General features: G+C 43.6%; 2 protein-coding genes across 2 annotated transcripts; both read left to right on the top strand.

The window, feature by feature from the left end:
• The first annotated feature begins 37 nt into the window (after positions 1 to 37).
• Positions 38 to 9,073, top strand: tmem115 (transmembrane protein 115). Its single transcript, XM_079174589.1, has 3 exons — positions 38 to 1,352; positions 2,739 to 3,103; positions 4,701 to 9,073. The coding sequence occupies exons 1-3, from the start codon at positions 861 to 863 to the stop codon at positions 4,990 to 4,992; spliced, it is 1,149 nt and encodes a 382-aa protein (XP_079030715.1). The 5' UTR covers positions 38 to 860; the 3' UTR covers positions 4,993 to 9,073.
• A 2,089-nt stretch (positions 9,074 to 11,162) lies between these two features.
• rhoab (ras homolog gene family, member Ab) lies at positions 11,163 to 19,984 on the top strand. Its single transcript, XM_079179978.1, has 5 exons — positions 11,163 to 11,257; positions 16,811 to 16,968; positions 18,463 to 18,583; positions 19,479 to 19,609; positions 19,741 to 19,984. The coding sequence occupies exons 2-5, from the start codon at positions 16,813 to 16,815 to the stop codon at positions 19,912 to 19,914; spliced, it is 582 nt and encodes a 193-aa protein (XP_079036104.1). The 5' UTR covers positions 11,163 to 11,257; positions 16,811 to 16,812; the 3' UTR covers positions 19,915 to 19,984.
• The last annotated feature ends 1,251 nt before the right edge of the window (positions 19,985 to 21,235 follow it).

The raw sequence follows: 21,235 nt of genomic DNA, 5'->3' as shown, positions 1-21,235 counted from the left end.
GGCAGACAGCGCAGGTCAGTAGCTCAGTGGTGTTCCTGGGAGGAGGAGTGCCTGCTAAGATAAAAAAAAACAACAACATTTTCTCCGGCGACCTGCTCTCTAAACACGGAAGAACTACCCAGTAAGCGGATGAAGCTCCGGTAGTGTGACAAACCTGTGAGCTACACGCGAATTGGCGCCGGTTCAGAAACGTCTCTAACATTGTTTTGAAGGCCTGTTGCTAGCTACTGGGGATCCGCGGGCTAACCCGAGAGACACCGGGCCGAGAGAGCGCAGGGGACCGGGACACGAGCTCCGTGGGCTGGGTTTAATCCACCAGGTTGTATCAAAACGAAGACGTAACCTCTCCTGCTCCAAGGGGGCGGTTATAAACCAGCGCAACTCGAGGCGCTCTCAGTTTGACACCTAGCTAACATTAGCTACCTTGTGTTTACAAGCTAACTCCAGACCCTCACAAGAAGTTGGTACTTGGAAACATATTGTTCAGTTACCTGCTCACTGGTGGGGACTTGTAACCTTGTTCTACTCGTGTCTACGCGGACTGAAGGTCGGCAGCCAGGGAGCGAGATCAAAAGTTATCCCAGCTAAAGGTTACCACATCTTCAAGCTTATCTACTGCTGCATAAAGCGTGTCACCTTATTTGAATAGAAGGAACAGACCTCGCCGTGTTGATTACCGAAGCTACCTTTAACCCGTTTGAACGACAGTGTCCCGGATGAAGGCTCACAGAAAAGTGTGGAATCTACTGCTGTCAGGACTTACAGGTGTCACCTGTTCTTCTTGGCATTGTTAGTCTCGCACAACCAAACATCTGCCGTTTCTGCTTTCTCGAGCCGATCTGCTCAGGAAACAGACCACAATGAATCGTTACCTGCCGGTGGCGCGGCAGCACTTTCTGGCCGCCCTCGCCAGCACCAGTGTGGTGGTAAAAAGTATAAGTGCCGTGGTGGTCCTCCTCTATCTGCTGTCATGGGTCGTTGACACTCCGTATGCGCTGGGGGTGACCCCGGGCTACCTCTTTCCGCCCAACTTCTGGGTGTGGACGCTGGTGACCCACGGGGTGGTGGAGCAGCACGTGTGGGGTGTGGCGGCCAACTTGGGCACGGTCATGGCCTGTGGCCGTCTGCTGGAGCCTCTGTGGGGCGCTCTGGAGCTCCTGATCTTTTTCGCGGTGGTGAACGTCTCCGCGGGCCTACTGGCGGGCCTCTCCTACATGCTCACCTACGTCTCCACCTTTGACCTGGACTACCTGTTTGCGGTGCGCATCTACGGAGCGGCCGGGTTCGTGGGAGGTGTCCTGGTGGCGCTGAAGCAGACCATGGGAGACACCACTGTGCTCAGGGTGCCACAGGTGAGGCTAACGTGTACCACAAGTCATTTCTGCTCTGCATGGATGCTGATTGGCTGTGAATAACATCAGACCAGTGAGGAGTTGAGAATGTAAACAGCACTGGAAACCTAACCAGTAGTCATGGAGGTGTGTCCATAAACCAGCCTGTGTGTCAGATTATGGCCACACATCAAGGACACACCTGGTCAGATTTACTAAAATGTGCTTTTCTTTGTTTTTAGTTTATATTAACATATGATTTCAAGAAGATTTCCCTAAGTAAAGACAAAGTGCCGGATCTTATGCCTACGTCAATAAGGAAACCATTTGTGTCTTTGGCCGTCTTTGGAGCACTGGAGTTTAAAGGATAGCTTTTAAAAATAAGGAGTGTAAATATACACACTTACCGACAACATAGTCACTCGCTTGTTTTTGAATTTGGATAAATACAGTTGTATTTGTGCTGGAAGTCCTCGTGTGGTGAAGCCCATGATGTTTGTTTCTTTCAGATGTTCAGGAGTTGCAGTCACCCTTGAGGCTGTAGCTTTTGGTTTTGCATGAAAGCATCTAGTTATGTGTCTTTAGGCTCCTTACTAACACTTTGGTGAAAAACACACAGGACAGGACACTTTAAACTGCAGCCGTTAAAACAACAAGCTATTTTATATCTACTGCAGGGCTTTAAAGTGTACGTTTTTTTTATTTACAATGTGCCTGATTCTTAAATTGTGATTTTATGCTTGAGGAGGCATAGCGTTTCTTGTACTATTCTTGCATACAAGTAGCATTTCCTTCATTTAGTGTTTTAGGGTTCGGGTTGGTTAGGTAGAGTAGTATGGTATTATCTTTAATGGTTGTGAGCACACCCTTCTTATATACAGTCTATGGAGCACACACATGTCAAATATAGTGATCATGTTGTTCTATTAAAGCCAGTGGTTTGAAGCCTGTTGAGTGTTTGATTGGTTTAAGCCTGTGATTCTAAAATTTGGACTACAGTGTGATCTGGTAATTTACATTTTAGGATTAATTCTGATGCTCTTCTGTAGAGCCAGTGTCAGAATAAGGATTTAGTATTTTTGCTGAGGCACACATTAGCTACACATTCCTAACGTGTATCTGTGAAACTACCAGACTGCTTTTTGAGCTTGTTGTGAGTTTGGATAAAACTGGGATCCTTCACTCTAATCCTCCATCAAAACTCTGGTAATGTTAAATATGACTCCCGCCCTCCACCCTGGCATGCAACCAGCTATTGTTTGCTGTTCCAATTCCTGAATCTGGCTGACTTGAGTGAATTGTGGGAACTGGCAGCCCCTGTGGTCTGTAGACGAAATGGTAGCCGTCCCTTTTGCCTGATTACTCTGGATCCCTGGAACTGAAAGCTGTCTCTCCCTCCTATCGTAGGTGAGACTGAAAGCAGCACCGGCTCTGGTCCTCCTCCTCCTGGCCTTGCTGCGCCTGTCCGGGCTGCTCGACAGCTGCGCTGACCTGGCTGCGTACAGCTACGGCGCCCTGTCCGGCTGGGTCTACCTGCGCTTCTACCAGAGGCACAGCCGGGGCCGCGGGGACATGTCGGACCATTTTGCCTTCGCCAGTTTCTTCCCCGAGGCGCTGCAGCCAGCCGTGGGGCTGCTGGCGGGGCTGGTCCACGCCTGCCTCGTGAAGGTGAAGGTGTGCAGGAAGATGGTGAAGAGGTACGACGTCGGGGCGCCCTCCTCCATCACCATCAGCCTGCCGGGGACCGACCCACAAGATGCCGAGAGGAGGAGGTGAGTCAGAGCAACAACAAAAACACAAAACGACTCCGCCACGAGATGAAAAAAATCATGTTTTTATGTTACAATAAACAAGTGGACAAAGTTGCCTATTGTAAAATTTTACAATTAAATTCCGATTGGCATCAAAATAAATCATAAAAATGTTAATTTAATTTAATTTGTAAATTCACTGCTCACTCTGACCCAGAGTATCTGTGTCATTAAATACATGAGGTTGGTCACACTGCCTTTTGATTGGTGTTTTATTATTCATGGTTTTATTGAATGAGTAGTCATCAGTAGTTTTATTCTGCCCTAATGGTCTAAATACTATCTTGGAAGCGTTGAATACTTAAAATCTTAGTAAATAATAGTTTTCCAATTCAATCATTGAGCATTAATACAAAATGTTGTTGTTTATAGTTTATTCCTGACTTTGGGAATCAGCAGCTGAGAAAACAGTCTCGCCACAAGATCCATTTACTTTCTGTGATATCACAAAATGTTCGGCAGCAGGATGATGTTCAATTATATGAAACCATCGTCATTACAAACCCATAGACTGTCCAGAATCTATGCAAGTATCTATGAGTGAATGGAATACTCGACACACACCCATATGGTAGATTTAATACTCCAGTCAGACACGAGGAACAGAAACAATGTTGTTTTATTTACTCTGGGAAGGGTTGCTGAGCCTCCGTGCTCTTCTTCAGTAACACTTCTCAAACCGTTCACTCATGACTCGGCTCTACAGTGCTCTCAAGCTGTCAGAGGTTTGTTTCACTTCCTGCTCCTGTGTTAGTAGACACACTCTCAAGCTGTCATACAGATCCACACACACACACACACACACACACACACACACACACACACACACACACACACACACACACACACACACACACACACACACACCTGGGCTAACATAAACAGTTGCACATGTTAAGCAACGTCCCAGTTAGCAAACAAGTATTATTACATTTTTATCCAGAAACTGGTTGAACTTGATTATGTTTCAGTCTGCAATGCTACTCATTGAATGAATCTACGGCCTCTCCGTCAATGTAAATGTGAATTTAACCTCACGTGATGATTTAAATAGTAATTTGGTACTTCTCCAGTATAAATGAGATTTCATTTCATTCATTCCAAGAATGACAGTATGAGAGAAAAGTGTGTTATTTGTCTGTGAATTTCTCTTGCTGTTGGAAACGGCTTAGTCATCGCAGTTACGTGTTCAGTCCTTGTGAACATTGTCATTGTCTGCATGCTTCAGCTCTGCTGCCACATGTTTCAGAGCCGTGGCATCAGTTTCAATTGAAAGACGAGACCCTATAAGCTAGGGGTTTGTAATCTTGACAAACTAGCAGGAGTACCCTGTGCTCTGCCCGTGTAAGGACGTTATGTTTGTTTAGCTGATGAGGGGTTACTCCCTTTAGTTGTCTCGACAGAAGTTCTCTTGTCTTTTTTTTTACTCGTTTCATTCAGATAATGCTTTTGAAGCATTAGATTACATCGCGTTTAAACAATCACAATCGGGCCTCCCTTGTTGTGCAGCTGTACATCTTTCTGTAATAAATGATCCGTATTTCTCTCTTCCTTTCAGACAACTGGCCCTCAAGGCTCTGAACGAGCGTCTAAAGCGCGTGGAGGACCAGTCGGCCTGGCCCAGCATGGACGACGAGGAGGACGAAGACGAGGACGAGGTCAGAACCGACACACAGCCGCTCCTCCCAAGTGGGCGCGACCCCTCCTCCTCCTCCACGCCGAGACCAGCGGGGGGGCCCGTCGGTTCCTCGTCCTCCATGTCGCAGAGCAGCGGAGGGCCGTCCGCAGGCGGAGCGCAGCACCCGGAGTCCAGCATCATCAGCTTCGAGGATGCCCCTTCTAGATCGTAACAAATGGAACACACGTGTACAGAAACGCTCCGCTGGGTCTCACTGGCAGGTGTACTGGTGTATTCAGCGGCCCTGACTAGTGTACAAATATGCTCAGTGAGTAGCTATACGCTCGACATCGCACACGGCAACACAAAAGACATGTTTGACCAGTTCATACACACGACCGTGCCCTCACAAACACTCTTGTCAATGTCATCGCGGCGGCCAAAGGGGCGGTAAGTGTACAGCGCTCTCAGTTGGTTACAAACGCTCGGTGTAGTTGGGCGAACTGGACACTCGATTCTTCTCCTCCTTCCTGCATACGACCGACCGACCGACCCGCAAATCAACCAGAAATTCTGTCTTGCCCGGACATGCCTCGGTCCACTGCTTCATGTGTCGCTTTCTCTTGCTTTCTAAATAAATAACAAAATGGGTGTACAATAGTCTTTTTTTTTTTTTAGGAGCAGCCATAGTTTAGCCATAGAGACTCGCGCTGAGTTCTTGATGAAAAGGCCGACTCTACGCGTTTGATAGGCGCTGAAAACACGTCTGAAAGTGACATTTGCTTTTAGTTCTTGATATTTAAGCAGGTGTGTGCGGGAGGAAGTATGAACACTCGGCAGAGGAAAGAAGCTGCTGCAGGTCTGTCCTGCTGATGAACTGTGATACAAAACTTCAAGATTTGAAGAGGTGCCCGGTGAAGAGAATCTTTCCGGACTATTTTCATTTGCCGCCTGGTGTGTCTCTCTGGAACGACGAGAGAAACGAACCGTGTCCCCACTTTTTAATAAGAATCCCCCATTTGTCTTTCAACGGAGAACAATTCTGTATTTCTTTCTTTTTCTTCTTCTGGGTCTGTTCATGACGAAACAAAATCCAAAAAAAACACACCTTTTTTGTTTCTGTGCACGTTAACGGTGTTCCTGCACACAGATGTGTGGACGATGCTTCTTGTTCTACGAGTTATAACTCGATTATATTTTTTAAGGTTAATATTAAGCCTACTCCAGGAGCGTCATCCTGTACCGTTTTACACTTTGGATCTGAAATGATACACGAATCAGGAAGAGCTGTTTTAATTATCTGTGTGCATGTGATGCAGAGAAGTCACCGTCATGGTTGTTAGTCATTCGGCACCATTACAAATACAGAGAAGGGTAGAGAATAGGCGTTACGTTTACAGTTGCAGATTCCTCTTTGTATCCGTGCTCTTGTCAAAAGTCTGCTCTGATTTGTTGTGTCTCAGACTCGAGGGGATAAATAACTCCGCAGACAGTGGACGCCTGCATTGATCAGTAATTGGCCTGTAAAATGTTTCCCAGTCACATCCTTTGCACTTTGTAACATCTTTCATTTCTTCACTCACGATGCCAAGTAGGACCAGCGGTGAATCGTTCTCTCTGAAGGTTGTTTTGCAGCTAAGTCGTTTCAAAAAGCTCCATAAATTCTACCAGTGATTCGTTTATTTTGCATCCAGTCGGATGTCGCAGTCTATTATGGTAACAATCAAATCATTAAATTCCCACCTGTCACCTTTTTTTTATTTTATTTTTTTTTAAACTTGCGATCTTCAGGTTGAAAACGTTTCCAAATTACAAGAGAATTTCCAAATAGTTCAGAAGGTGTCCCGCGCACTTCTGCTGCACATATTTAACGAGGAGCGTACAGTTGATGTACGAGATGCTCACTAGTCTTCCTGGGACAACAAGCCCAGTGGATTATGCTGCAGGCTGTTGGTGCTCCGACAGCTGCTGTGTCTTTGTAGCTGGGCAACGCTTTTATTTCACAAAGCATCTTGAAGAAAAAAAAAGAAGCTGATTGATGGTCGTTTTGGGGTTTCTTAGTCATTTCCTCAGCAGGTTCCTTCAGATACATTGAAAAAAAAAAAGGTTAAAATCTAGAAACTACACAATGTTTGAATTATTGTTTGATGTTTAATTATAATATGAAGTCATTCTGTTTTTTCATATGTAATAATCTATTTGCTGTGTGAAGTAAAACCTTGCAGTTATTTGCCACTGACTGAATTGACATTGACCTTAAATTGAAAACTAATCAAATGTAACAAAACACAGATAATTCTGCCATCAATCGCCCGCCACCATTAACCAGTAGGAGAAACCTCCCAGAAGAGCTCTGTGGTTATTCAATGTGTGAGCGAAGTATCTTGACAGTTTATCAACAACCGTATCTAATATCCCAGAAACGCTATGTAAGTATTGCATACACATATGTTACATGTGTGGGAAATGGTGGAGTACGTCAAACGGAGAGAAAGACTGATAAAAGTCCTGATTCCTGACCAGCTCGCGGTTTCTCTCTGGCGGACACATTTGATAACGTAGTTTTAGAGGAAGAACTCCACTAGATTGGCTTTTTCTGTATTTTTATTTTTTGACATGCTGCCGTGTGACTCGACGCGTTGAGCTGTGAAACGAGCGATGATGTCACCAGGTCTGTAACGAATGCTCCTGGGAAACATTAGCGGTCTGATATTCAAACTGGCAATGGCTTTAGTTTTGTCCCTGTTGATTTCCAGCCCGCAGTTATGTGTTCCTTAAAATAGTATGTCCGGCAAATTCCGATTCAATATGTTTATTAATAAGTCACTTTTCACCAGACGGAAATGTGTCATGTATAGGAAGTGATAAGCCATATTAGAGTGATGGAGTTCTGTGTGTTGTGTTTCTCTTCCTCATTTCACTCTGCTCTTATTTATTTATTTTTAGGACTAGAAGATGTTTGCGTTGAATGAGCGCGGCCGTTCTTCCAGTGAAATACGTCAAATCAAGCTTCAGAGCGTCGTCAAATATCTGAAATCTCAAACCGCCTTCTACCTTTTTTTAAAAGCGTTCACGGGCGCAGTGGAGGAAAAAGTGTCGAAACAAACCAGCACATCCAGTAATTACAGATGGTCCTCTTCATACCATTTCAACTGCGAGTTACTCTTCCCTCAGCTGCTGACACGGCTTGCATCAGCAGCAGTGCAGAGATGCCTGAAGATAACCGTGAAGTTGTACAATTTGATCGGCGGGAGCTCGTAGGAATGTTGTAGTTGTTGTGAGTCTGAGGTTACAGATTGAGTCTGGCCAAACCTCCATCCCCGTTCCCTTTGTTTTGTTTTCTCCTGTATTTATATTTGCTCTGACTTCAAACATCCTGACGGAGGAGAAAGGGATGAGATCACGCACCATCGGTGTGAATGATGCCAAATAACAGGTGGTGTTGACGAGGAGAGCTAAATGCGAGGACAATAAGTGGATCTCTGGGTTCGTCAGTGGACGAGCTCTTGATTACAATATGGCTCCATACGCGGTTCATAAGTGTGTCGTCCTGTACACTAATATCTTGTCATTATCAAAGTCACACCACAGGCAGGTTTGACTACTTTAACCCTCAGCAGGTGCTTTCTACCCAAACAATTAGATTTTCCCCGTTTGGTTTCCTGTCAAAGTGTCCGATGGATGTCCAGTTTCTCTGACCAGACTTTGTGTGAATTGGAATTTTAATGTAATCAGGAGAAAGAAGGTCTCTTTGACCGTTTAAGGTTTTAAAGTTGATTATTTGCCGGTCCTCATTTGCGGGTACAAATCGATTACTAGCAATTATGGGAAAGCTTCGTAGACATGAGTAACATGACTACGTCAAAGTCTGCGATGGTTTGGTTTGATGATGAGCCTGAGTATGTTCACGTGTTCTAGGAGCTTGACATTTTTCAGCCAGACAGGCAACACATTTCCTGATGATGTGATTGTTTGGTCGAGTGGTTTATTTTGGGGTAACGCCTGTCTGGACTCGAGCATGAAAGCGGTTTTCCTGCCCGACAATGATGGACACATTACAGATGAGTCTGCTCTGTTTGTGTGTGTGTGCTGCTGGCAAAGAAGGTCATTCACGGCAATGGTTTAAGAAAATAAATCATTTTCACTACTTTTCATTTTCCTTATCTGTCCCTACTTTTGCACCAACAGATGTTGTTCATACTAATGGCCGTCTCTCTCTCTCTCTCTGCATTGTGGCAGTTGCACAGACTTTTCTGTTTTTAGTTTTCAGATATATTTCTTTATCTCTATATGAAATAAAAGACGATTGTATGAAATGAAAAGAAGTGTTTCAGTCTTTGCTGCGTTCCCGGCGTGGTATTTGCTGTCCTGCTGTGGTTTTACTATCAGGGTGGGTTAGGTAGTGGTGTGGTGGAGCAGTGGTTTGACCTCGAACATCCCACCACAACCACGATTCCTACGGAGTCTATTAGCGTTCTATCAGATGCTGAATATTTGTAAAATTAGCAAATCAACGTGTGATTTGGAGGAGACTCACTGTTTTGTGGTTAGATTTTAGACACTTTCTCTATCGTTGACTATTCGAGTGTTTCACTAGAGACAGTATTATGAACAACAAAATAATTGAGAGGGTTGGAACGAGTACTGGGATAACCTTCTCAAGTCAAATTGCACCTTAATGTTAAATACTGTAAAAAGACTCAATATTGAGGACTACTCTGACCAAAAAAATACCAATATGTCCCCCTTAAAAAGACTGTTCTGTCTTCACATACAGTGACCACTTTGGACATCTACCAATTCATCTGAAATTCACTAATACTGTCAAAAGTGGTGATCACTGAATATAAGAGTACAAATATTCAACCCTGAATGAAACATAATCGTGATTGGACAAGCAGAACTGTAGGACTATTGCGGTCATTAGTATAAAGTATTAGTGATTCTGAACAACACTAAATTACCTTGTGATGAGATTGATGATAGATGAACTTTCCATCTGAGTTTTTAAGCCAGCATGAACAGCATGAAGACGTCACTAAAGTGCTCTTTTTAAATGTAAATCTGAACATCTGCAGTACAATGACAACCGGGCATCCTCCACCTGCTGAGGAAGGTCATGTGATGTGATCGAAAAGCTCGTCAACTACTGTTTCCAGGCAAACAAAGTGTCCTTGCACAACTGATCGACATGTTTTATGTATTAATATTCTGTTGAACATGTAACGTGCTTTGTTAGAAACTGCAGGCTTTTTGCCCTCCTCTCCACAAGAGGCACCAGGTGGTGGTTCACGACACTTAAGGTACCTGTACCTCATAAATAGAGGCCTGGATGAGGACTTCCTCCCCTTTGTCTCCAAACACCTCCACCTGGATCGAGTGTTAGCTGCTGTTTTCCACGCGTCTTTAGAATTACTTTCAATGTAAGTAGCAATTTATATCTACTATTGAGATTATGATGTATTTCAGATGATTAACGGATCATCTTTGATCTCGTTTGTTTTGTAATATTAAGAAGTACATGTTAAGCTAATAATTGTATTTTATAGATATTATTTAAATTCGATGTGCAAATATTTGGCATGATTTAAAGGCTGACTTTATGATTTGAACTAGATGTTGTAATCACTTTCTTTCTTTTTGTTTAGAACCATGGCAATCAGAAGCAATCAACTTCAAGTAACTTCCTGGATTTTAAATAAACTGCTGGAGTGATTGAACCTGGTGGTTTCCTGGTGGTTTGTGGCTCCAGTTAGAACATTACATCACTAACGTGCTTTGCCCTCCGTTAGTTACCTAAACTGTCCACCAGGTGGAGCAGTAAGCACAGACTCCTGGCTCACAGGCAATTACAATGAGATGCATTTACAGCTCCAGTTTTGGAAAAGCTGTAATTAGCTCAATTAACTCTAATTAGGGTAATAACACAATTGACTCTAACCTATCCTCTTCTACGTGGGGACATAACGCCAGCATTTCTTACGGGTCCAGTGCACTTTAGGTTATCTTTTGTGTAGTTAGACGCTAAACTAAATGAAGTGTTTATCATAGGAACTATTGAATCATTTTGGCCCCCGGTAATGGTTAAAAAAAAACTGGAATATAGTCTCTTAAATTACAAACTTAACATTGCAACGCTTTGTCTTAGAACGTTACAACAAAATCATCTACTGTTCACTACAAACGCACGTCTGATAATGTGTGTGTGTGTGTATATATATATATAGATATAGCTCCACGTAAATTACACGTTTCCAAACGGTTGACGAGTTGGTAACTGCTCCGAGCGCTCGCACACCTCGTGCCCGCGCAGGTGTGGCTCTCATGCTCGTGACCGTCACCCCTCCCCCCAGCTACAAAATACAAACCCTGGCGGCGCGCTCCCGTGAAGTAATTCATTGTATCAGATTGAGAGGAAGCAACGAGCGACTCAACTGGTCTGCGACTCTGCACCGGGAAACACCAATAAATCCGACTGCAAGCCATATAAACTGCAGGTAAACTACTTTATGGAACACCAGACCGGTAGGAAGTGCTACTTGACTCGTATTGTTGAGTTTAAAAGCCGACAGGGTTATTTTAAAAGTTGTCCGGAGCTCCGAGAGGCCGCGCTAGCTAATGTAAAAGCTATCGAGGTTAGCTCACGTTAGCTTTAACCTCAATGCCGCTTCCGCACTCCACACACTCACTTGTGCTGCGCAGAAAACTAACGTTAGTGTATTCTAAGTGTCTCCTTAGACCGTAAATAATCGGCCATACACTACCGGGGGCTTTTGGTAAACTGTGAAAACTTAAGTGACGCTTAAATAATGTAACCGTGAAGACTTAATCGTAAGACTGGCCTAGATATGCGAGCCGGAGACAAACAATGAGGCTCTTTTACTGACCAGGCAGCTTCCCAACGGCTCAGCGTCACTTCTTGAATGTCTGCTCGTGGTAACAGTAGTTATATGTTCATGTTAGACGCTTATTGTAGGCTGACATGCCCAACACTATAAAGAACAAATACTCTACTTTTAACACCCCAACTGTATGTTCTTATTTTGTAGGTTATTAGAACATGTCAGTGATCTTGGTTGGGGTTTACGTTTTATTTTCTAATTTGATCATTTAAAGGTGTTGTCTTGAGCAGGCCTGGCCCTCTGAGAAGTCAGAAGTATATAATGTGTGTCTCTGTGTTTGGTTTGGATCGTTCTCACACTGCGGACACACGAGCCATCTGTTGCCTCTGTGATGACGCCATCTTTCTGGTGACCCACCCAGTGGCTCTCTGGTTTAAAACCAGCGTGTGACTGAACACTGGGATCTCTCACAGCTCTCAACACCACCGTGTCTGTGCGTTGGTTACAGTGGTTAGTGGACCACACGAAGCACCAGTCGGTGTACTAAGTGTAGAGTATCTAACCTCTTAGCTAGGGCTGATACTGAGCAGATGATCCATCACTACGTTTTGATTGACCACAGTTATCGATGATGTGACAATCTTCTGGGTGTGAGTTGTTATCATGCAATAGTTAACCTAAGGAAGAGCCCTGCAATGTACATGCTTGTCAAGCTGATACTTTTCTTGTTCAGAAGATTTTATAATTTAACTAAGTTGCGAAGGTAAATTCACTTATCGGTAAATACAATCACACTGTAAAGATTTATGACAACCACATTTTATGCAAGCAGACTTGTGCAAACAGATACAGAATTTTCCAAATCTAATATTTTTGGATGAGGCTAGAGTGTAATTTTTTTGATATTTTATTTTTCCCACTGTGATGCTGTTAACTAACATTATATCCTCTCCACCAATGCATAAACAAATATAACAGTGTCTGACTGATATGCAATTTCATTAAATGGATAATTCATTAATATTTTGTGTAAAAGACTTCCATGTCTCCTTTCTCCAAATGGGCCATTTAAAATGATTTTTAGGAATTTGTATCGGCAGGAAGCAGTTGCTCGTTATTCTTAATGGTCCACTTATTTAAGCTATTCAGGTTTTTTATTATAAGGATTAGAGTGTGCATTATGACACTATTCTGCTTATTGACAAGGATCAGTTTTTTGGCTTTGATTATCACACGGGTGGATCTTAATGACAATTTGTCTTAATTAGCCGTATGATTTGTCTGGTTAACTTTTAAATTCAGGATCCTTGACATGTCCTTGTAGCTGTCATCTTCATAATGTAGGTTTGACAAATTGTTTAATTAAGCCATCAAATTACTAAGCAGTCACCGCAAGAGAGGTGTATTTCTTTTTTTTTTTACTGCCGTATTGCTTCATTATACCTCTTCCTTTCACAGTAATGGGTTAATTAAAAATGTTGCCGCCCACATAAATGCATGTCAGGTGGCAGAGGGAGCCCACCTGCCAAGTTTGTGTCAGAAACTGAAATATTCATCAATCGGCAGTCAGTTAACCCTCACTAAGCCGGGGCTAATGTTCCACGCTGAAGACTGCGTGGGGGTGTTTCCTGGCATAAACTCACACACACAGGCCTTTTGATGCAACTGTTGCCTGTGTGGGGTTTTCTAAAGGACATCCTGATGAATCATCAAGCGCACAGTAACCATTTTAATAATACATTTTAAAGCTGTGTCACACAAGGAAGCAATGCAGAATGATCATCGCTTCACTTAATACCTTTGTTTCATCAGCGACACAGAATAGGTTTGTGGTGATGATTATGATAAACTGGTTGTTTGGATGCATGAGTGGGTTTGACTGGCAGGTCTGCCCTCAAACACATTAGCTGCTTTAGTTTGATTGAATGACATCCCTGAGGTGGACACAAGATTGAAAGACGAGACCTATCAAAAGTTTTTGTTTGAAAAATTAGTGTGACTTATTCAGATAAGTAGCTAAGGAGAGTGGGATAAGCTGTTTTTCAGAAGGAGCTCAATCAGTGCTGTTTGTGTGTCATGAATCAAACATTCCTGTTGGGAAAGTCAGTTGAAGTGAATCACAAAAAGGCAGGAAGGCTTACCCTTGCTGCCAGTTGTCGTCCTTCTATTTTCATTGACTGTGTTTATCTCCTCTCCGTATCTATCCTGCTGTGTTAATTTGATCCTGTTTGGGTTATCCCCCGTCTCTCCTCATCCGTTGTTTGCCTGTCTCTTAATTTCACCTCATGGTCTCTTAGCTAACATGCAGGTGGGGCAGAGATCTGCACACGTGGCCCGCTGCTTATTATCAACCAGGATTATAGTTTATCAGGGGAGTACCAGACGTGCACTCGATTTGTTGTTACTGTGACCTTTTTGTATCACCCTCTGTTAAGGCATTCTTTAAAAAAAATGTCAGTCTTTCTCTGCGCTTGCTGGCGCATTGAGCCAGTATGGGACTGGGTGATTTAGCCAATAAAAACAATCCCAGATGTTTTTCGGAAAGCCTATTTAAAGCAGTGGGACAAAAGAAAACACAATGGTAATGTCAGACATTTGTGGCATGACACAAGAGTTCAGGCAGTTAATTGCTAATGGAGATTTTCCTGTTGTGTTGCTGTTTTATGCTTTGTTTTCATTGTGCCCCTGTTAAGTGTTTCCTGCATTTTTAAGCCAGGAAAAGGTTTAGATACTAACTGTTTTTATTTATAGATAGTTATAGTCTGATAGTGTCATTGATCTTAGATGTTTTGTATTTTTACTGATTTCAAGACCCCTGTTGTCTGAAAAGCTGCTCTAAATCAATAATTGGCGGCTTTAATGAATTGCTTTTAGGCACCTAGACATCATTTGTTGAAAGGAGGGCACATTGTTATTTATCCCGTTCCCCCGCTGGTCAAACGTTTCAAGCATTGACCATACAGTCACCTCCAGGCTACAGCCGCCCCCATTTTTGTCTTTTCCTTTTTCCCGAAGTCATGGAGTGAATGGTCTAATGTTTTTTGACACTGCTGTCCTACTTAGAGTATTCAGCCACCATTTATAGAATGCATGCAGCACCTCGCTGTGCTTTGGTGCGTTTTAGGGTCAGAAACTAATGGGGCAACGAAGGCTGAGATTTCAAGTCAATTTTATCAGGGAGCAGACAGAGTATTAGAGTGATTTTGTGTGTATTATAATCAACTCTTGTAGTTGTCTTACTGTAACACGTGAATGCAAATAGTGTGCCCAATGGGCCACGGCAGGTGAACATGTTACTGTCCAGATGTGGTTTAAAAAAGGGCTGGTTTTTTTTTCATCAGAAAATGACTGAATATGCAGACAGAAGATGACGAAAAATGAGGCAGCTCACGGTAGCTGGAAATGGCAGTAGCTTAAAACTGCTGTATGGACAAAAAGGGGGGGGGGAAATTGAAGGGGAAGTGAGACAGACAGAGACCATCTTCTCATATAAAGCACATTCAAGATTTAAACAAATTTTAGCAGTGCAATCCTTCTTTTTTTTTTTTTTTTACAGAAACATGCTTTCAATCAAAATCCCTGTTATCCCAGGTATCTGGTGAAGATAGTGACACGGGGAAGGAAATTGAACCTGTAACACTTCAAGAAACGCTGTAGCTCGGCTGATGAATCGTGAAAGCGCAGGAGAGGTGTCTGTAGTTTGCCTTCTATCACACATACAGCTGACTCACTGTGATGGCGGCAGCAGAAAGGTAGAGAAACGTGATGGACACTGCACAGTGCTGCACCTCCACAGATGGAGGAAATAACCCGTCTGGGATATGATTCATTATCCTCTCTATATGTGGTCTGGTCGTCCTTGTGCAGTTAGTAAGTACATGTACTGTGTTGGTGTAAAAGTTGTCTCTGCGGCAGTGCCACCTTGACCGATGAGGTGCATTTGATGTGTACTTGGTGAATAAAGTGGCCTTTTGCACACAGTTCCTCTTCAAGTACGAAAGGAAATTTCTGTTTCCTGTTTCATGTTGTGGTCACACTGTTGTCGGCGAAATGTGATCGTAATTCTTGTAATTATTCAACGGAGTGAGTTGAATGCGTTTGTGACTTTCTGTGAAATGGCATTTCCCAATATGGAGTGATCCAAGATGCTCTCAGCCAATGACACGAGGCTGCATGACACTCATTTGCCCCAACTTCCCTTAACTCTGTTGGGCAAGCTCGTCCTCTCACACCACCGCCGACGCGTCCATTGGGTCTGTTGCTGTCATGAGTTACTGGAACCTCGGATCAATTTTACTTACTAGTAGCCCTTGTGCCGTAATGACATCTTTGTGTTGACACCTGTATGTTGTGTAAGGATGGGAGAGGAACCTGCAGTACACAGACATTTAATCTTAACACGGCACCAGGAGGACCTTATGATTTATGATTACTTTATTTAAACGAATGGTGTGTAGGATGTTTCTTCACAAAACGTAAGGTAGAGTGATTCCAGTATTTATTTTTTTTGCCGTTTTCATATAATTTCTTCATTATCCGGATAGTGTTGTGAATTGCATTTATCTTGGTCTGGATACGTGTGAGATGAAATTCTCTCATTGTCCCATGCTTATTAAGCCAGTCAGTCTGTAGCTTGATATGCAGCTGTTCTGCAGGATGTTTGTATGATTTAATGTTGTACATAAATCACTAATATGATTTTTTCTTTTTATTCCATTAATCTCACAACCCCCTGAGAAGTACAACGTTGGGTTGAGAGGCACTGTGGTTTTCCAGCTCTGTGGTTAAATGTGTCAAGTGTAGTGTTGCATGGTGCACCTGCACTATGCATGATGTTGCACATTATTATCTTCGCCAGAAGGATCATGCGATTGGTCGTGTGTGTGGGCCCTTGACTGAGAGTGACTGAGTGACTCTGTGTATCCGTGAGAGTGTACACCTCTGTACAGCAATGGACATAATTTAATACATTAGTTGTTAGCTCCACTGCAGCCAACGGTACTAGCGCTCGTCCTGCTGATTTCAACTTGGATTTGTTGTTCACAATGTAGCACTGTCAGGGATCTGCTACTAGAAAGCAGTGCTGTCGATCTCCCAACTGCATTTTTTTAAACTTAAGATCAGCCGACGGCTCTGCTGTAACAGTTGCACTTCTGATCCTTTTCACGTGGCGTGTTGATCATAACCTCCTCCTCTGTCTTCCTCCAGGGATGGCAGCCATCCGTAAGAAGCTGGTGATCGTGGGGGATGGAGCTTGTGGTAAGACCTGCCTTCTGATCGTCTTCAGCAAGGACCAGTTCCCTGAGGTCTACGTCCCCACTGTGTTCGAGAACTACGTAGCCGACATAGAGGTGGATGGCAAACAGGTGAGGCGATTACAGTGATTCTGTGTCTGTAGTATCCATCGGTTCTTTTATTTGTTGTTTATTGTTTTGCCGTAATTGGTTGCTTTGGTTTCTGTAATATTAATTGTTTTTTTATGTTAATCTTTTTCATATGAATATACTTTTCATAAACTTTTTATGTTTATACTTTTTTTTTTTTATTGACACTATTGGCCAGTCTACTTGGTTTCCCTAACTGTCACAACACATGGCTGCCTCTTTTAGTCTCTGCATGTTTTTTTGTGCTACCCTGGGTGCTCCATCATGCCTCGTGCTTTAATTCTGCCCTCAGGGTTTAGTGAGCAAGTGTTGGTAAAACCACACTGTTCCATTTTCAGATCTTCCCTCCCATTGCAGCCGTCATCTGCTCAGTCTAGTCTGAAGCCTTCGAATTCATTGTCTAAATATTTGTAGGTGTGCGTGTGGCTCATGTTTTAGGTGTTTTAGACTGTGCCGTCAACTGCCTCAAGCTAGCCAGGTGTCTTGTTGACTTTATTGTAGAGCAATACATACACGTCCTATGTGGATGCAGATGGACAAATTTATGATAGTTCATTCCTGATTTACGAAAACCTTTCCGACCCCCCAGAACCGGCTCATTGTAGGCTTAGGACTGACTTCCACACTTTGTACAAATTCACTGTAACTAGAAGGATATATTCTCTAGAGTGTGACTTCCAGGTTGCGTGCGTGTGTGTGTGTGTGTGTGTGTGTGTGTGTGTGTGTGTGTGTGTGTGTGTGTGTGTGTGTGTGTGTGTGTGTGTGTGTGTGTGTGCGCGCCACTCTGGATAACTGCAGCACCCAGCCCAACTCATCAGTCATACACCCACATGTCCTGACCTCATTGTGGGTTAATGGGATTGTGGGACGTTGTGTCTTTATTGGCTGTTTGATTTCTAACCCTCTGTGTGCTGCTGAGGAGGACTCGGGCTATTTCTTGTGTCACACTTTTCCAAATCTGGTTTCCGTTCCCGATTTAGCTTTCCAGTCTGCTCGCTCAGAGAGGTTTTTTTTATACATCACTGTCACATTTTGTCCTGTTCGGGCCTCATTAGGAATGAACAAATACAGAATCGGTGTGCGGTGGTTGTTTTTAAATTAGACACAGGTGGTGGGTCATATGTGTCATTTAACTAGAATAAAATCCTATATCTGTTAAGAAAAAACACTTTTTAATTAACATTTTACGAGCATTACCGAGAAATTTTAATTGCTTTCCTTCTTATACTCCTAATTATTTTTATTATTATGACGTATTAATTTCTTCCTGTGGAATAACAAAATCAATCTGTCCCTTTTCTATCATTGTGGTCAGCATGAGGTTTATTATCTCATTTATTTGCCGACTTCAGTGTGAAAGTTGTGCCGATCAGGACGGACACGGTGTATTAACTTCTCTCCCGCCCTGTTGTTCTTCCTCGTCTCCTTCCCTTCCCTTCACTTTACCCTCGGTGTGTGTGTGTGTGTGTGTGTTAGGTGGAGTTGGCGCTCTGGGACACTGCGGGTCAGGAGGACTACGACAGACTGAGACCTCTCTCCTATCCAGACACTGACGTCATCCTCATGTGCTTCTCCATAGACAGCCCCGACAGCTTGGGTGAGTACAAACCGCACACACACACACACCCCCCATCTTTACATTTTTCATAAGAAGTTATTTCTGGGGTCTGTGTTCATCCTGTTGTAAATCTTAATACCACTGAACTGCTGACATTTGCTCTGACACATCTACACAAACCGAGACAGATTATGTGTCATGCTGTGGCCGGCAGCCCTGCTGTAAAACAACAAGTCATGCCTTTTCTGTCAGAATTATGAGTTCTGTGATCACATGGAAATGGATTTGCATAAAATGAGGCGATAAAAGCTGCAGATGATTAAAGTGCCAGGCATGAATGATAGCGAGAGGAAGTTACAGATGTAACAGAACGGAGGCTTATTGTGCCAGAGCTTGTATTTTCAGATTTTTATTTTTTGTCTTCAGAAGCAGAATTATTTTTGCAGTGACTCACATTTTAAATTCAATCTCTTTTGTAAATTTTGGTCTCATCAAATGCCGGCTTCATGCGATTTAACTTTGTTAACGCATTTAAAGATGCGGGTAATTGCTGCGCCATCAAATATCTTTCATGCAAGGCTTTCATTGTGAGTTCTTCAATGTGTGCTGCAAGAAGTTGTGGGATTCTTAAGTAGTTTTTAGCATTTCCTGTGTTATGAGTGAGACATACTCGGAGACACACAAAAAGTACACACAGTAGTAGAAATGTGTTTTCTAGTTCTGTAACCTTTTCCCTCTAATTGAGCCTTGGTGGCCTCCTGTCACTAGAAAGTTTATCCCATAGCTAGAAAAAAACAGATATAGTAAAGATCCATCACCTCTATTGGGAATATTAGTGTGACAACCAAAATTCCCTCAGACATGCACACAAAATAAAATGGCCAATGATTATTGCTCTATTGCTTCTTTATCTTTTTTTTTTTTTCCTTCACAGAAAACATTCCAGAGAAGTGGACCCCAGAGGTGAAACACTTCTGTCCCAACGTTCCCATCATCCTGGTCGGAAACAAGAAAGACCTGCGCAACGATGAGCACACACGTCGAGAGCTGGCCAAGATGAAACAGGTACTTTAATGGCTGCTTCTCATCACTATTGTTTTTTACAGATATGTTAAACATTTTCAACAGCTAGTACTTTCTAGACTTGATGAATGTTTTTCCTAAACCAACTTCCTGGTTTTCTCTTCATCCAACAGGAGCCAGTGAAGTCGGAGGAGGGCCGGGACATGGCCGGCAGAATTCTGGCCTTCGGTTACATGGAGTGCTCCGCTAAGACCAAGGACGGCGTGCGGGAGGTGTTCGAGATGGCCACCAGGGCGGCACTGCAGGCCCGCCGCGGAAAGAAGCAAAATAAATGTGTCGTGCTGTAAAAAGGCTGACATGTTTGGACTGTTTTCACCCTGGGCTTCTGAACCCAGCAGCTAGGGCTTTGGGAGGGACGGAGGTATTACTAGATGGGAGGGGGGGAGGGGGGGGGGAACGAGTGCAGTACATGACTACCGCTGTAAAATGGCTGTTTGTTGGACGGAATTTACCCTGGGACTTGGGTTTTGGGGGGGGGGGGGGGACTACCGCTGTAAACATTGGGCTCTTTATCGGTTTACCATCAAGTTGGGACATTTACACCAGCTAAGTGGACATTTAGTCTTTTCATCAAGCCACTTACACTGATACAGACCAGATCCTGGTCTAGCTGACCAGTAAAGTTGATTAAGTTGCTGGTTAATTATGGGATGGTCCAGACTGTGTTCAGTATGGACGACAACAACAAGGTTTGGTTTTCCTGCCTGGATGACTTGACAGATTGATGGGAGCAAACAGACAGTAAATGAGTAGCACTGTACGGGGCCACCAGCCGACGATTTAAACCAGGAAGTAGAGCTGGGATCCATGTGGATGGGAAGAGATGGGAAGACTGAAGCGTGGGTGGGACCATGACGAGGCCGTAAACACCAAACCAGGGCCGAACTTGCAGTTTTAATATGCCGGGTGGGTTATTTGAACGGCCCAAAAAGTAGACAAATTACCAGTAAACCGTATTAATCTACTGCTCCTCAAAATGGGGATTCAACCAGGGTTGAGTTTGATAAGCCTACAGTTCAGTTTGTAAAATTAGGCATTTAAAAAAAAGTTTGTTCTGTTCGCGTTGTTTTATCCACAATGTTGGTAAACAAGCCAGGGGCTCCGGTCTAATGCGTCGTATTATCAGAGCGGCGGGGAGCTTCATGCTCACACGTCCAGCTCAGTGCCATTCGTCTCTCACCGCGGCTAATCCTGAGCTCAGTGACACACGCGTCGAGCCGAGCTCTCGCTGAACTGCAGCTCGTGCACAGTTTGAATCTAGAGAAGGTTTCCTTCAGCGCTGGTTGTAAAGTAGAGCTTCTTCCTGTGCATCATCGCATGATCTGTAATTCAAGTGGCTCTCATGAAGCTTACTCACTTCCAGAGGAGCGGCATCGGGCCTGGACATTAAGAGGTCCCACTATCTGGTGAATCTTTACTGAGGCGGGTTTGTCTACTTTAGGAGGTGATCAGCTGGTCACTAAACGTTCTTCAGACCGTATCAGTGGAAGTGGCAGGTGAATTGCGGTCCCACTGGGTGACGACGGTAGTTTTCTGCCCTACATAGTACAAGCTGCTCCGCTCCCATCCCTTCCTGATCCACATCGCTGACTGCTGGTGCTCGTCTTC

Source organism: Pholis gunnellus, assembly GCF_910591455.1.
Source record: "Pholis gunnellus genome assembly, chromosome: 2".
NCBI lineage: Eukaryota > Metazoa > Chordata > Actinopteri > Perciformes > Pholidae > Pholis > Pholis gunnellus.
The sequence above is the reverse complement of the archived record's forward strand: the minus strand, read 5'-3'. Positions and strand labels throughout refer to the sequence as shown.

What these genes read in the sequence shown, in the direction of transcription:
- rhoab (XM_079179978.1), top strand. Translation starts at nt 16,813, where the DNA reads ATGGCAGCCATCCGTAAGAAGCTGGTGATCGTGGGGGATGGAGCTTGT. An exon ending in TAGAGGTGGATGGCAAACAG is followed by an intron (nt 16,969 to 18,462) that starts GTGAGGCGATTA and finishes TGTGTGTGTTAG; the next exon opens with GTGGAGTTGGCGCTCTGGGA. An exon ending in AGCTGGCCAAGATGAAACAG is followed by an intron (nt 19,610 to 19,740) that starts GTACTTTAATGG and finishes TTCATCCAACAG; the next exon opens with GAGCCAGTGAAGTCGGAGGA.
- tmem115 (XM_079174589.1), top strand. Translation starts at nt 861, where the DNA reads ATGAATCGTTACCTGCCGGTGGCGCGGCAGCACTTTCTGGCCGCCCTC. An exon ending in CTGTGCTCAGGGTGCCACAG is followed by an intron (nt 1,353 to 2,738) that starts GTGAGGCTAACG and finishes CTCCTATCGTAG; the next exon opens with GTGAGACTGAAAGCAGCACC. An exon ending in CAAGATGCCGAGAGGAGGAG is followed by an intron (nt 3,104 to 4,700) that starts GTGAGTCAGAGC and finishes TCTTCCTTTCAG; the next exon opens with ACAACTGGCCCTCAAGGCTC.